The 15,269-nt window shown below is 42.3% G+C and overlaps 1 protein-coding gene across 17 annotated transcripts in view; it reads right to left on the bottom strand.

The window, feature by feature from the left end:
* NUP98 (nucleoporin 98 and 96 precursor) overlaps positions 1–15,269 on the bottom strand; it is a 118,815-nt gene that overhangs the window by 91,188 nt on the left and 12,358 nt on the right. For all 17 annotated transcript variants that reach the window (XM_054525948.2, XM_054525952.2, XM_054525951.2 and 14 more), the window contains 6 exons: positions 14,354–14,455; positions 14,071–14,247; positions 11,068–11,207; positions 8,808–8,915; positions 6,929–7,109; positions 3,806–3,969 (listed from right to left, as the gene is read on the bottom strand). In XM_054525948.2, coding sequence (XP_054381923.1) covers positions 3,806–3,969; positions 6,929–7,109; positions 8,808–8,915; positions 11,068–11,207; positions 14,071–14,247; positions 14,354–14,455 — 872 coding nt within the window. The remainder of the gene's footprint in view (positions 1–3,805; positions 3,970–6,928; positions 7,110–8,807; positions 8,916–11,067; positions 11,208–14,070; positions 14,248–14,353; positions 14,456–15,269) is intronic.

Here is a 15,269-nt window from a genome sequence, read left to right as displayed (position 1 = left end):
TAGTATAGACAGGGTTTCACCATGTTGTCCAGGCTAGTCTCGAACTCCTGACCTCATGATCCGCCCGCCTCGGCCTCCCAAAGTGCTGGGATTAAAGGCGTGAGCCACCGCGCCCAGCCTATTACTGTCTTCTTTTAATTATATCTCTCAAATAGGTATAAAGTGGTATCTCATTTTGGTTTTCATTTGCCTTTCCCTGATGACTTATGATGTTAAGCATATTATCATACCACTTACATATCTTCTCTGGAGAAATGTCAATTCAAATCCTTGGCCCTTTTTAAATGAGTTATTGTCTTACTACTGAATTATAAGAGTTATTTATACATCCTGGATACAAGTCCTATATCACATGTATGATTTTCAAGTATTTTCTTCCATTTACAGGTCTTTTCACTTTGATGATATCCCTTTGATATATAAATGTTTTTCTGCCATCCTTTTTTGTTTAGAGATAGGGTCTCATTATGTCGCTCAGGCTAGAGTGCAGTGGCCTATTCACAGCCACGATCATAGTGCACCGCAGCTTCTAACTCATGACCTCAATGATTCCCTGACCTCAGCCTCCTGAGTAGCTGGGATGATAAGCATGTGCTAAAAGGCCTGACTAAAAGGTTTTAATTTTTAAAAAGCCCAATTTATCTATTTTTTCTTTTTCTGCTTTTGCTTTTGGTGTCCTATCTAAGATATTACTGTCTAACTAGGTTTCTTCTAACAGTTTTATAATTTTAGCTCTTGCACTTAGAAATCTGATCAATTTTTGGCCAGGCACAGTGGCTCACATCTGTAATCCCAGCACTTTGAGAGGCTGAGGCAGTCGGATCATTTGAGGTCAGGTGTTCAAGATCAGCCTGGCTAACATGGTGAAACCCTGTCTCCACTAAAATACAAAAAAATTAGCTGGGCACGGTGGCGTATACCTGTAATCCCAGTTACTCAAGAGACCACGGCAGGAGAATAGCTTGAACCCATGAGGCGGAGGTTGCAGTGAGCCAAGATCGTGCCACTGCACTCCAGTCTGGGCAATAGAATGAGACTCTGTCTCAAAAAAGAAAAAAATTGATCAATTTTAACCTTTGCAGTTAAAAAATGCTGTGAAGAATCCAACCTCATTATTTTGCATGTGAATAATCAGTTGTCCCAGCACCACATGTTGAAAAGACTATTCTTTCCTCACTGAATTGTTTTGGTATCCTTGTTGAAAATCAATTGTCTACAAATGTGAGGGTTTATTTCTGGACTCTCACTTCTATTCAATTGGTCTATGTCTCTCCTTATGCCAGTAAGACAATTACTATTGCTTTATAGTAAGTTTTAAAATTGAGAAGTAAAGCCAGGTACAGCTGCTCACACCTGTAATCTCAGCACTTTGGGAGTCCAAGGAGAGCAGATTGTTCGAGCCCAGAAGCTCGAGACCAGCCTGGATAACTCGATGAAAACTCATCTCTACAAAAACTACAAAAATTAGCTGGACATGGTGGTGCATGCCTGTAGTCCCAGCTACTTGGGAGGTGAGGTGGGAGGATCGCTTAGCCTAGGAGGCGGAGGATGCAGTGAGCTGAGATCATGCCACTGCACTCCAGCCTGGGTGACTGCAGCGAGGCCTGTCTCAAAAAAATTAATAAAATAAAATTGAGAAACATGAAGGCCGGGTGAAGTGGCTCATGCCTGTAATCCCAGCACTTTGGGAGGCAGAGGCCAGTGGATCACCTGAGGTCAGGAGTTTGAGACCAGCCTGACCAACATAGTGAAACCCCAGCTCTACTAAAAATACAAAATTAGCTGGGTATGGTGGTGCATGCCTGCAATCCCAGCTATGTGGGAGGCTAAGGCAGGAGAATCCCTTGAACCCGGGAGGCAGAGGCTGCAGTGAGCTGAGATCGTGCCATTGCACTCCAGCCTGGGCAACAACAGCGAAACTCCGTCTCAAAAAAAAAAAAAGAAGAAAGAGAAGCCTGAGGGTCCTCCAACTTGTTGTTTTTCAAGATTGTTTTGGCTATTCCGGGTTCCTTCTTATTCTTTCTTCAGTGTTTTTATCATGAAAGTGTCAAATGTTTTTTCTGTATTTACAAAGGTGATCATGTGGTTTTCTGTTGTTTAAATTATATTACCACAGTGTATTACGATGATTAATGGTCATATGTTGAACCAACCTTCCTTGGATAAATCCCACTTAGTCATGGATTATAATCCTTTTTTGTTTGTTTGTTTTGAGACGGAGTCCCGCTCTGTCGCCTAGGCTGGAGTGCAGTGGCAAAATCTCGGCTCACTGCAACTTCTGCCTCCTGGGTTTAAGCAATTCTCCTGCCTCAGCCTCCTGCGTAGCTTGGATTATAGTCACCCGCCACCCGCCCAGCTAATTTTTGTATTTTTGGTAGAGACGGGGTTTCACCATGTTGGCCAGGCTGGTCTCGAACTCCTGATCTCATGATCCACCCGCCTCAGCCTCCCAAAGTGCTGGGATTACAGGCAGGAGCCAGCATGCCTGGCTGATCCTTTTCATATGTTACTGAAAATCAGTCATCTAGTATTTTGAAGACTTGGGGGTACAAGCATACTTTTTTAAAAATTTTTTTTGAGATGAAGTTTCGCTTCGTCGCCCAGGTTGGAGTGCCATGGAGCAATCTCAGCTCACTGTAACCTCTGCCTCCCCGGGTTCAAACTATTCTTGTGCCTCAGCCTCCCAAGTAGTCAGGATTATAGGCACCAACCACTGTGCCTGGCTAAGTTTTGTATTTTTAGCAGAGATGGGGTTTCACCATGTTGGCCAGGCTAGTCTCGAACTCCTGATCTCAAGTGATCTGCCCACCTCGGCCTCCCAAAGTGCTGGGATTACAGGCATAAGCTACTGTGCCCAGCCCATACTTGTTTTTTAGTCAATAACAGTATCTCTAATTTTAAGACGAGGTAAATTCCAAGTCCTGATCAATTACTCATACATCACTTCATTCTTTAATTTCATACTTCCCTAAAAAATGTCCCTAGAAATAAACTAGTAATGACCATGAGGACCTTTTCTTTGGACACAATATGGCTCTAAGTTGTAGGTCTCCCTTTAAAAAAAAAAAAAAAAAAATTTCTTTGTATGATTCCCAAGGGAACTAGCTGAAAGTTCTCTTAGTTCCTGTTGTTGGCTATATTCTGAAATATAGTCAGTAATGAATAAGTATTTTCTCCTATACCCTATAGAATGGCTGTAGTCAATTTTCCAAGGTATAGCTTTAAGAGGGCCAAGTCCAGCCCACTAAGTAGTTCCTACTCAGTAATGAGAAAAATACTTTCAGAAAGGATAAGTGATCGCCTCAATAGCATCTCAACAAGTAAATCTAGGTCTTAATTATTCTAAGACTTTGTTCTCGGCCGGGCACGGTGGCTCACGCCTATAATCCCAGCACTATGGGAGGTCGAGGTGGGCGGATCACGAGGTCAGGAGATCGAGACCATCCTGGCAAACACGGTGAAACCCCGTCTGCACTAAAAACACAAAAAATTAGCTGGGCATGGTGGCGGGCACCTGTAGTCCCAGCTACTCGGGAGGCTGAGGCAGGAGAATGGCATGAACCTGGGAGGCAGAGCTTGCAGTGAGCCGAGATCGCGCCACTGCATTCCAGCCTGGGCGACAGAGCAAAACTCTATCTCAAAAAAAAAAAAAAAACACAACACTTTGTTCTCTTCCCTTCATTAAATACCCTCAACTCTTAAGATCTGCAGTAGAGGTAGAATTTGCTAGTTTGACATGATTAGAATCCTCATTACTTAACTCTACAAATAAGACATGGAGGTAAATAAGGGTCTGTTTCCTTACCATGGTGTTGGTGCTTGGCTGTCCTATGGTGCTGGTATTACCAAAGGAAAAGCCAGTGTTCTGGGTGGTTGTGGCCTGGCCAAACGGTTTGCTGAAGAGGCTGGTAGTCTGCTGATTCTGCTGGCCAAAGAGACCACCCGGATTTGTTCCAAATCCAGTTGTACCTTTTAGGAAAAAGAAAAAACAAATAATAAAAAAAAGGTAAACACCCAAAAATACAAAACCTTCCATTATCCAGTTATTGCAATAGTCTTTATGTTATCTACTACCCTTCATTCACTACTTGATAATCTTTTCATTTTCCATTCTTAACTTGAGAGTTAAACTTTAACTTCTGTAATAACACCCTGACCCCAAGAAGCCTAACTAGGCTAAATGATCTTCCCTTGTAAGTCCACAGCTTCCTTCTATTTTACAAGATAACACACTAGAAGTCAGCATGTGTATTTTAACCTTGCTAGTCTAAGTTACTGAGAACAAAGGCTTCTTCTTTACATGAATATATCCAGCCCAGAGTCTGATATGTAACATTCAATAATGAATACGGGCCAGGCACAGTGGCTCACATCTGTAATAACAACATTTTGGGATGCCAAGGCAGGAGGATCACTTGAGGACGGGAGTTCCTGAACAGCCTAGGCAACACAATGGGACCCCATCTCTACAAAAAAATTTTAAAAATTAGTCAGGCTTAATGGCACATGCCTGTAGTCTTAGCTACTTGGGAGACTGAGGTGGGTATATGGCTTGAGCCTGGGAGTTTGAGGCTGCGGGGAGCTGTGATGGAGCCACTGCACGACAGCCTGGATGACAGAGCTAGACAGTGTCCTCCAACCCCCACCAAAAAACAGAAAAAATTACGAAACATTAGCCAGGCAGAATGGTGGGAATATTACTTAGGCCCAAGAGTTCAAGGCTGCAGTGAGCTATGATTGCTCCACTGCACTCCAGCCTGGTCAACAAAGTGGGATTCTGTCTCAAAAAAAAAAAGGCATACTAAACTAAATCATGGAATATCAAGATTGAAAAGTATGTTAGGCTGGACATGGTGGTTCACACTGGTAATCTCAGTACTTTGGGAGGCTGAAGCAGACAGACTGCTTGAGGCCAGGAGTTCGAGATCAGCCTGGCCAACATGACAAAACCCCGTCTCTACTAAAAATATAAAAATTAACTGATACCGGGCACGGTGGCTCACGCCTGTAATCCCAGCACGCTGGGAGGCTGAGACAGGTGATCACCTGAGATCAGGAGTTCGAGACCAGCCTGGCCAATATGGCAAAACCCCGTCCCTGCTAAAAATTAGGGCTGGGCGGCCAGCCATGGTGGCTCACGCCTGTAATCCCAGCACTTTGAGGGGCCGAGGGGGGTGGATCATGAGGTCTGGAGTTCAGATCAGCCTGGCCAAGATGGTAAAACCTCATCTGTACTAAAAATACAAAAAAATCAGCCAGGCATCTATAATCCCAGCTACTTCGGAAGCTGAGGCAGAGAATCGCTTGAACCCAGGAGGTGGAGGATGCAGTGAGCCGAGATCACACCACTGCACTCCAGCCTGGGTGACAGAGCGAAACTCCATCTCAAAAAAAAAAAAAAAAAAAATTATGTCTTGGCACCATGGCTCACGCCTATAATCCCAGCGCTTTGGGAGGCCGAGGCTGGTTAATTGCCTGAGGTCAGGGGTTCGAGACCAGCCTGGCCAACATGGTGAAACCCCAACTCTATTAAAAATATAAAAAATTAGCCAGGCATGGTGACGGGTGCCTGTAATCCCAGCTCCTTGGGAGGCTGAGGCAGGAGAATCGCTTGAACCCGGGAGTTGGAGGTTGCACTGCACTCCAGCTTGGGCAACAGTGAGACTCCGTCTCAAAAAAATAAAATAAAATTAGCCGGGTGTGGTGGCACATGCCTGTAGGGTGGCTCAGGTAGGAGAATCACCTGAGCCCAGGAAATCAGGGCTGCAGTGAGCCCTGATCACACCACTGCACTCCAGCATGAGCGACAGAAGTAAGACCCTAGAACCCTGTCTCAAAAAAAGAAAAGAAAAAGTAGGTTAAATATTACTTAGATAAATACGTATTTTTGTGTGTGTCTGTGTATGTACATCTCTTTAGAAGGCTATGAAAAACTATAATTTTTGCTTTTCTCTACAGAGGCAAACTGGTGGCTGGGGAAAGTGTATAACGAAAGTATATAACCTCTGGTTATTTAGTTTTCTGTACTTTGTGAACTTTGTATCATATATGTGCATTACTTTTGCAAAAGTAGTATTTCTGTAAAGTAAATTAATCATCATCTTTAACTCCTCTTTCACATCCCACATTAAACCAATCCATCGGCAAATTCCATCAGTTCTATAATCAAACTGGGTCCAGAACCTCATCTTGCCACCACGCCCGGCTAATTTTCATATTTTTAGTAGAGGCAGAGTTTTACCATGTTGGCCAGGCTAGTCTTGAACTCCTGACCTCAAGAAATCCACCTGCCTTGGCCTCCCAAAGTGCTAGGATTGCAGGCGTGAGCCACCACACTTGGCCTCTTTTCCATCCTTGTCCAAGACACTAACACCTCTTATGTTGATAATAGCTTTCTAAGTAATTTGTTTCTACTCTTACAATCTACTGTAAATATAGGAGACTTCAGAATCATCCTTCACTCACAATCACATGACTTCTCTTTCAAAACAACTTTCAGGATTTCCTAAATCAAATAAAAATTCAAGTCTTGGTATTAGCCTACAAAGTCATATAAAATATGGCCCTTATATCCCCCAGTATTTTCCCTTGCCCTCTCTTCAAATGGCAAAAACTCAACAGTTTTTAGACTCAGTTTCCACTAGCTGGAATGTTCTTCCCCTAGAAATCTGTACAACTTGCTCCTTCATCTTCTTCAGATACGTCACTGCTCAAACATCACCTTCTCCTGTGAAGCATTCCTTAGTCGTCTTCATCTTAAACTGTCTTTCTCCCTTTCCCCACATACATCCAGGCATTCCTCCCTATTCCTATGGTATCCCTGAATTATTATTTTTCTCCATAGCACTTATCCCAAAATGGCAATTATGTTTTAGTTTTAGTTATCTGTCTCTCCTCAATATAATCTAATATGATATCAAGTGCTTACTAGTTCCAAAGGCAGTTTTGTTCTGACCATATGCAAAGCCTGAATTAGTGGTGGAGGAGCTGAAGAGTCCTGTTGCGCTGGAAGTGGCTGGAGAAGACCCAAACAAGCCAGTTGTGGTACCTGCTCCCACCTGGTTCTGTGGGCCTTTCCTGTTAGCCTGATAATCCTCTAAACGAAGTTCCTGAAGGGAGGGAAAACATATTTCTAATCTTAACATGCAGCTAAAAATAATTATTTAGGAGGCTAAATACCTGAATTTAGTATTCAAGTTCTACGTTCACATAGGAACCATGACTAAAAAAGAGAAAACTAAGGAATGACATTATATCATTATAGAAAAACATTTCCAATAGACACTAAAATCCATACCATAATTATCATAAAACTACAAGCCAAAGAGTCAGTATCTTAATCTCAGTTTTCTTTTACAAACATTTTACTCTTTTGGTAAAATGCCATAAAATAATCCTAACTCTCCCCAGCCCTAAAATATAAAAATAAAATAAAAATAAAAATTATAGTGAATTAACACATGTAGATTCTGTGGGGCAAAAAATTTAGAAAAAGAATAAAGTTTATCAATTTTCTCTCAAGTCCAGATGTTCCTGGCACAGCCCAATAAAGTAAGCATAGTTTGTATGTAGAAAGAAGCAATCACTACAATCATGAATGACTATCAAAATGTACAACAACCCACTACATAAGCAATAAGAATGAACAAACTAACTTCATGCAACAACATGGATGAATATCTCAATGTTGAAAGACAGCCATTAAAAAGTAAATAATGTGGTTGGGCGCTGCAGCTCATGCCTGTAATCCCAGCACTTTGGGAGGCCGAAGTGGATGGATCACAAGGCCAGGGTTCAAGAACAGCCTGGCCAACGTAGCAAAATCCCATCTCTACTAAGAATACAAAAATTAGCTGGGCATAGTGGCGTGCAGCTGCAATCCCAGCTACTCAGGAGGCTGAGGCAGGAGACTGCTTAAATCCAGGAGGCAGAGATTGTAGTGAGCTGAGATCACGCCACTGCACTCCAGCCTAGGCAACAGAGCAAGACTCGTCTCAAAAAAAAAAAAAAATTAGCTGTGTGTGGTGGCCCACACCTGTAATCCAAGCTACTAGGGAGGCTGAGGCACAAGAATTGCTTGAACCTGGGAGGTGGAGGTTGTAGTGAGCCAAGATGTGCCACTGCACACCAGCCTGGGTGATGGAGTGAGACACTGTCTCAAAAAAAAAAAAAAAAAAAAAAAACCCCTAACTTTTATTAAGCTGTACTTTGCATAATTTTACTAAAAACACCTTCATATGCATGCATACACATTGCCCAGTGTAATAGAAGCAACATCCGATCAGAACAGACGATTAGACTGGGCTCAGTGGCTCATGCCTGTTATCCCAGCACACTGGAAGGCTGAGGAAGAAAGATCGCTTGAGCTCAGGAGTCTGAGACTGGCCTGAGCAACATAGTGAGACCTCACCTCTACAAAAAAATTTTTAAAAATTAGCTGGGCGTGGGGCACATGCCAGTGGTCCCAGCTACTTCGGAGACTAAGGATGTGGAGCCTGGGAAGCTGAGACTGCAGTGAGCTGTGACTGTGTCACTGCATTCCAGCCTGGGCAAAAAAGCCCCTCTCAAAACAAAAAAGGCCATTAGGGGTGCTAGACCTTCACATACCCCTGAATATTATCCCTGCCTAAACAAGTAGATATCTATAAATAATACTTGATTTTTAAAAATAATTTGGTTAATGTTAATTTTTTACATAAACCCAAACTGAACCACTCTATCCTAAAGAAAATCAAAACCATTTTTAAAAGCTGCATTCCAGTAAAATCAAAAGGTTAGACTGACATTCTGTATTGTATTTTACTGACCTCTAGTGACTTGCTTTCATATTCTTTCATAGCAGTAATACACTGGTGCTTGGTACTTATGTTAGTGCTAACTCCAGCTTTGACCATAGTATCTGTACCAGTTGGAGGCTGCAAAGTTAAATAAAAGCAAATTTGTAGGTCCAAGTTTTATATTCCTACTCTCTCAGATACAATTTTTCAACCACTCAACTCTAAAACTAGTCCCCCCAGGTCTTTTATACTGAGATGGTTTCAAGGGTGCTTGATTAAATATACTGCATTTCTGATCTCTCCCTACATCAAAGTTATCTGAATAAATCAATCTTAGTAACAAAGTAATCACAAACCCAGGGATTAATCCCATAACCCAAGCCATCCAATTACATGCTAAAATACATGTAATATTATGCATAAAGAAAGCTTTACCCAATATGTACCTTTAAACCTCTATATCTAAGTTCTCCTTTCTACTCTGCCCTGTAATGCTTCATTAAAAAAACACGGAGGGCCAGGCGCGGTGGCTCACGCCTGTAATCCTAGCACTCTGGGAGGCCGAGGCAGGTGGATCATGAGGTCAGGAGTTCGAGAACAGCCTGGCCAATATGGTGAAACCCCGTCTCTACTAAAAAATAAAAAATTAAAATTAGCCAGGCGTGGTAGCGCACACCTGTAGTCCCAGCTACTCAGGAGGCTGAGGCAGGAGGATCGCTTGAATCAGAGAAATGGAGGTTGCAGTGAGCCAAGACTGTGCCATTGCACTCTGGCCTGGGCGACAGAGTGAGACTCCATCTCAAAAAACAGCAACAACAACAACAACAACAACAAAAAACAGAAACTGGCCAGGCGCAGTGGCTCACACCTGCAGTCCCAGCACTTTGGGAGGCCGAGGTGGGTGGATCACTTGAGGTCAGGAGTTCAAGACCAGCCTGGCCAACACGTTGAAACCCCATCTCTACTAAAAATACAAAACTTAGCTTGGGTGGGTACCTGTAATCCCAGCTACTTGGGAGGCTGAGGCAGGAGAATCGCTTGAACCCAGGAGGCAGAGGTTGCAGTGAGCCAAGATTGCACCACTGCGCTACCGTCTGGCTGACTCTGTCTCCAAAAAAAAAAAAAGGAAATACGGAAACCTGTTTTTCCCCGATAACCTTATAAGGAAAAAGGCACAATAAGTAAAACTAACGATTCCTGCTTGTATTGCCAGTTTTCTCAACTACTGCACTTTCCAAAGGGCATCACACAGTATGCTTCACTATCATTTTATGTTTTAACTTTAAATTCAGGGTTGTAAATTTAGTACTATGAATTAACCAATTTACCTGAGAAATTCTTCATTTTCTGGAGTATATTTTAACAAGTTTTATTTCTGCCAAAGATTTCCATTAGGCTAACCGCACCTCCAGCATACCCTAAGAATCCCCCATTTACATCAAGTGGCATTCCATATGTTTCTGTAAAAAAAATCCTCCACTCTAGCCCTCCACCCAACCCCTCTCAAAAAAAGAACACACACACACAAAACTTTACAGCCCCATTTAGCCATTTCATCAACAAAACCTATATTTTTCATCTGGTACAGAATGCTGATGAGTTACTCTTATTTGCCCCCTATTCTTTATTCCCATAAAGATTAGTTGACCAGGCCGGGCATGGTGGCTCATGCCTGTAATCCCAACACTTTGGGAGGCAGAGGCGGGCAGATCATCTGAGGTCAGCAGTTCGAGACCAGCCTGGCCACCATGGTGAAACGCCATCTCTACTAAAACTACAAAAAAATTAGCTGGGTGTGGTGGTGGATTCTTGTAATCCCAGCTACTCAGGAGGCAGAGGCAGGAGAATCACTTGAACCCAGGAGGTAGAGGTTGCAGTGAGCTGAGATTGCACCACCACACTCCAGCCTGGACAACAAGAGCGAAACTCCGTCTTAAAAAAACAAACAAACAAAAAAAACAAAAACAAACAAACAAAAATCAACAGTTGACCATTCAGAAGCAAATTCTTAACACAGTAAATTCAAATTCTACCTTACACCAGATGATAATAAAGTTTTATGAATACAAATTTTATTGGGATGAGCCTAATTCAAATATACATCATAATCTAGATTTGCATTTCACAAGTTTTCCTGTCTACTATACAACTATTTATAGATTTTGTTTTTAACACATCATTCAGGCAGTATCAAGCTAAGCTGGAAAGAGAAGCAATTTTACAATTCATCCTGCAAAGAAATATACATGCGGGAAAAAACATTCCACAAAGATTGGGAGAAAATACATACGTTAAATTTAATAGTAGTCCCAGTAGGAGCAGCTGTAAAACTACTTGGCCCAAAGAGGGAGCCAGACGTGCTGCCAAAAGGATTAGAGGTGGTATTTGTGGTTCCAAAGAGTCCTCCACTGCTAGTACTGGTTCCAAAATCTAAAAATAAGAAAGAAAAATGAGATGATAACAGTAAGAAATTTAAGAATGTATAAGATGCATTGGAATTGGGCTATGGCACTAGCGTCACAGTACTTCACTTCCTCAATTTTTTTTTTTTTTTGAGACAGGGTCTTGCTCTGTCTCCTAGGATGGAGTGCAGTGGTGCAATCACAGCTCACTGCAGCCTTGACCTCACAGGCTCAAGCAATACTCCTGCCTCAGCCTCCCAAGTAGCTGGGACCACAGGCATGCGCCACCACACCCAGCTAATTTTTTTTTTAATTTTTGTAGGGACTGCCTTTTGCCATGTTGCTCAGGCTAGTCTCAAACTCCTGGGCTCAAGCAATCCTCCCACCTCGAAATCCTAAAGTGTTGGGATTACAGGTGTGAGCCACTGCACCTGATCTCACATCCTGAAATTTTTTACCTTTCAAGTCTCCCAAGCAAATATATTCAAATAGAAATTTCTTTTTTTTTTTTTTTTTTTTGAGATGGAGTCTCGCTGTGTAGCCCAGGCTGGAGTGCAGTGGTGTGATCTCAGCTCACTGCAATCTCCGCCTCCCAGGTTGACGCCATTCTCCTGCCTCAGCCTCCCGAGTAGCTGGGATTACAGGTGCCCGCCACCCAACCCGGCTAATTTTTTGTATATATTTTTTTTTTTTAAAGTAGAGATGGGGTTTCACCGTGTTAGCCAGGATGGTCTCGATCTCCTGACCTCGTGATCCACCCACCTATGCCTCCCAAAGTGCTGGGATTACAGGCGTGAGCCACAGTGCCCAGCCCAAATAGAAATTTCATACAGAAAGATACGTACTTCCAGGCTCACAACTTTCAAGTGAAACAAAGTCTGAATCCTTTGGTCAGCTAAGTGTCCATAAAGCCCTAAGGTCACACTTGGAAGACAACTTAAAAGAAATACTTTGTTTCATCATAAATTTTATCTCATTTCTCCTTTTCTCATTTAACTAGATGCTGAATGAACTTGTCTTTCTGAAAACATCTTGTCACAGACTTCAAGAGTGGTCACAGTACATTTTATTTACATACATTATGACATATACCTACATATAACCAAAAATTTCAGAATATACAAGTGGTCCTATTAGAGAAATCAAATATAGGTTAATGTAAAATTTCACCCCCCAAAATTTCAGAAAAATTAGCAGCCACTGTCATTACTTTATAGAAACTAATAAAGAAATAGCAAATCGTTGGATTACTTTACTTTTACAAAAAGCTGAGTCTAAAAAAAAATTACACATAGATGAATTTACTTGTTGCTAAGGAATATATTGCTGAAAGTATGAGAGACAATACTTCTAAAGAAGTTATGCCAGGTGCGGTGGCTCACGCCTGTAATCCCAGCACTTTGGGAGGCCAAGGCGGGTGGATCACAAGGTAAGGAGTTCGAGACCAGCCTGGCCAATATGGTGAAACCCCACCTCTACTAAAAATACAAAAATTAGCCAGGCATGATGGTAGGCGCCTGTAGGCCCAACTACTCGGGAGGCTGAGACAGGAGACTCACTTGAATCGGGGAGGCGGAGGTTGCAGTGAGCAGAGATGGTGCCACTGCACTCCAGCCTGGGTAACAGATCAAGACTCCGTCTCAAAAAAAAAAAAAAAAAAAAAAGTTATACATATGGTGCCAGAAATGTCACTAAACAAAGAAATTTATATGCCAATATTTAGAATTAGTAACATCCTAATTACCAGGTTAAAGAGTACTATGATTTCTCACTGGCAAACTGCTATTACTTCTTTCTAAAACATGTCTTAATAGATAGTTTAAAGCAAATAGGCACACTTCTTTTGAATTAGTACCTTAGACTGCATTATATACTGTTATGGTTAAATATTTCAATGTTATACAAACAACTTTCCCTCTGGAAAATACTGATGGCAGGCCGGGCACGGTGGCTCACGCCTGTAATCTTAGCACTTTGGGAGGCCGAGGCAGACGGAACACGAGGTCAGGAGATCGAGACCATCCTGGCTAACATGGTGAAACCCCGTCTCTACTAAAAATACAAAAAATTAGCCAGGCATGGTGGCAGGCGCCTGTAGTCCCAGCTACTCGGCAGGCTGAGGCAGGAGAATGGCGTGAACCCAGGAGACACAGCTTGCAGTGAGCTGAGACTGCGCCACTGCACTCCAGCCTGGGCGACAGAGCGAGATTCTATCTCAAAAAAAAAAAAAAAAAAAAAAAAAAGGGAAGAAAATACTGATGGCTGGCTAACTATTCAGTCTTCCATGCTCTTGTGCCAGGAATGGCATCACTTGATAAGGCATACCTGATGAAGTAGCACTGGTTGCCTCAAAGTACAGTGCTGTGTGGAGAAGTATCCCCAAGTCATGTTTGGACTTAATGTGAAAAAAGCCATCAACTAAAAACATCTGCCATGGACAAAGAATGGAAGAGTAACCATGTCATGTCCATTACGTCATTCCTGCTCTAGTCTCTTCATACCAAATATAAAACAGAGACAAGAAGAAGGTGCCTCTGCAGCACAATACGGCTGACTATAACACATTCCTCCTTGAAATTCTCCCGTCTTAACATGAACTACACTACTCTGACCTGGCTTTTCATCCTTTCTCCGGCCATTCTGCATCAGGAAGCTCTTCCTCTGCATATCCCTTAAATAACAGTGCTTCAAATTTCTATCCTTATAGAAATGTACATACTCTCTTCCTTTCCAGCCTATTAACCTTTTCAGTACATATTGAAGTTTTCCTCTTATTTTTGCCATTTAGTAGGAAAAGAAGGTAGATGAACATAGAAAAAAGGAGAAAAGACAACACATTCAATAAGCAAACCAAATTATTAGATGCAGAACTCCAGTGATGTCCTACTTACTGCCAAAGCCAGTTGGTTTATTTTGTGCAAAGGCATTGTTTTGGGATGAGAAAAGACTGGTCCCTGTGCCTGCAGTTCCAAACAAGGTATTTGCTGTTCCTGTTGATGTACCAAACCCAAAGCCAGTGCTTGTGGAGGTAGCTGGCTGGCTAAATGAACTGGTTCCAAATAATCCTCCTGAGGAGATGGAGAAGGAGGGAAAAAGTTAAGTAGATCAGAGCCACTAAGTCAATTCCTATACTAGCTACAAACAAACCAGTTATATCACAAATAAAGCCCCTACCTGGTTTAGTCTGTGAATTTCCGAACAGGCCTCCAGTATTGTTGCTAGAACCAAATGCAGATGTTCCAAATGCCCCTCCACTAGTAGTGCCAAAGCCAGTATCTGAAAAAGCAAAATCCAGAGTAAATTAGAATTTAGAATAAAATCTACATAAGATGACCAAATGAAAAGGCGTTTTAATGTTTCTTAAAATTCTGCATTTGAGGCTGGGCACGGTGGCTCACGCCTGTAATCCCAGCACTTTGGGAGGCCGAGGCAGGCGGATCACCTGAGGTCGGGAGTTCAAGACCAGCCTGACCAACATGGAGAAACCCCGTTTCTACTAAAAAATACAAAATTAGAAGGGCGTGGTGGCACATGCCTATAATCCCAGCTACTAGGGAGGCTGAGGCAGGAGAATCGCTTGAATCTGGGAGGCAGAGGTTTCGGTGAGCCGAAATCATACCATTGCACTCCAGCCTGGGCAACAAGTGTGAAACGCCATCTCAAAAAAAAAAACAAAAAAAATTCTGCATTTGAACTACTAGTCTAATTGAAAACATTTTTTCAAAATCCCATCACAGTATGAATTACAGAGTAAAAACTAAGCCACAGACATTTTATTCATCGTCTCCAGGGGAAGTATGAAAATTTGAAGTCAAAAGGAGTGACGTTTCAATAAAAGTTACAGATGTTCATAGGTTAAAAAAAAAAGTGCTGGACGGGCGCGGTGGCTCACATCTGTAATCCCAGCACTTTGGGAGGCCGAGGCGGGCGAATCATTTGAGGTCAGGAGTTCAAGACCAGCCTAACAAACATGGTGAAATCCCGCCTCTACTAAAAATTAAAAAAAAGTAGTGACGCTCCATAGTCACTGAGATAAATGGTCTTTCATTAGGGGAACACATCAGAACAACCTAGGAAGCTTTTTCAAAAT

Source organism: Pongo abelii, chromosome 9 (genome assembly GCF_028885655.2).
Source record: "Pongo abelii isolate AG06213 chromosome 9, NHGRI_mPonAbe1-v2.0_pri, whole genome shotgun sequence".
Classification (NCBI taxonomy): domain Eukaryota; kingdom Metazoa; phylum Chordata; class Mammalia; order Primates; family Hominidae; genus Pongo; species Pongo abelii.
Note: the sequence above shows the minus strand (reverse complement) of the source record. Positions and strands in the feature narration are given on the sequence as shown.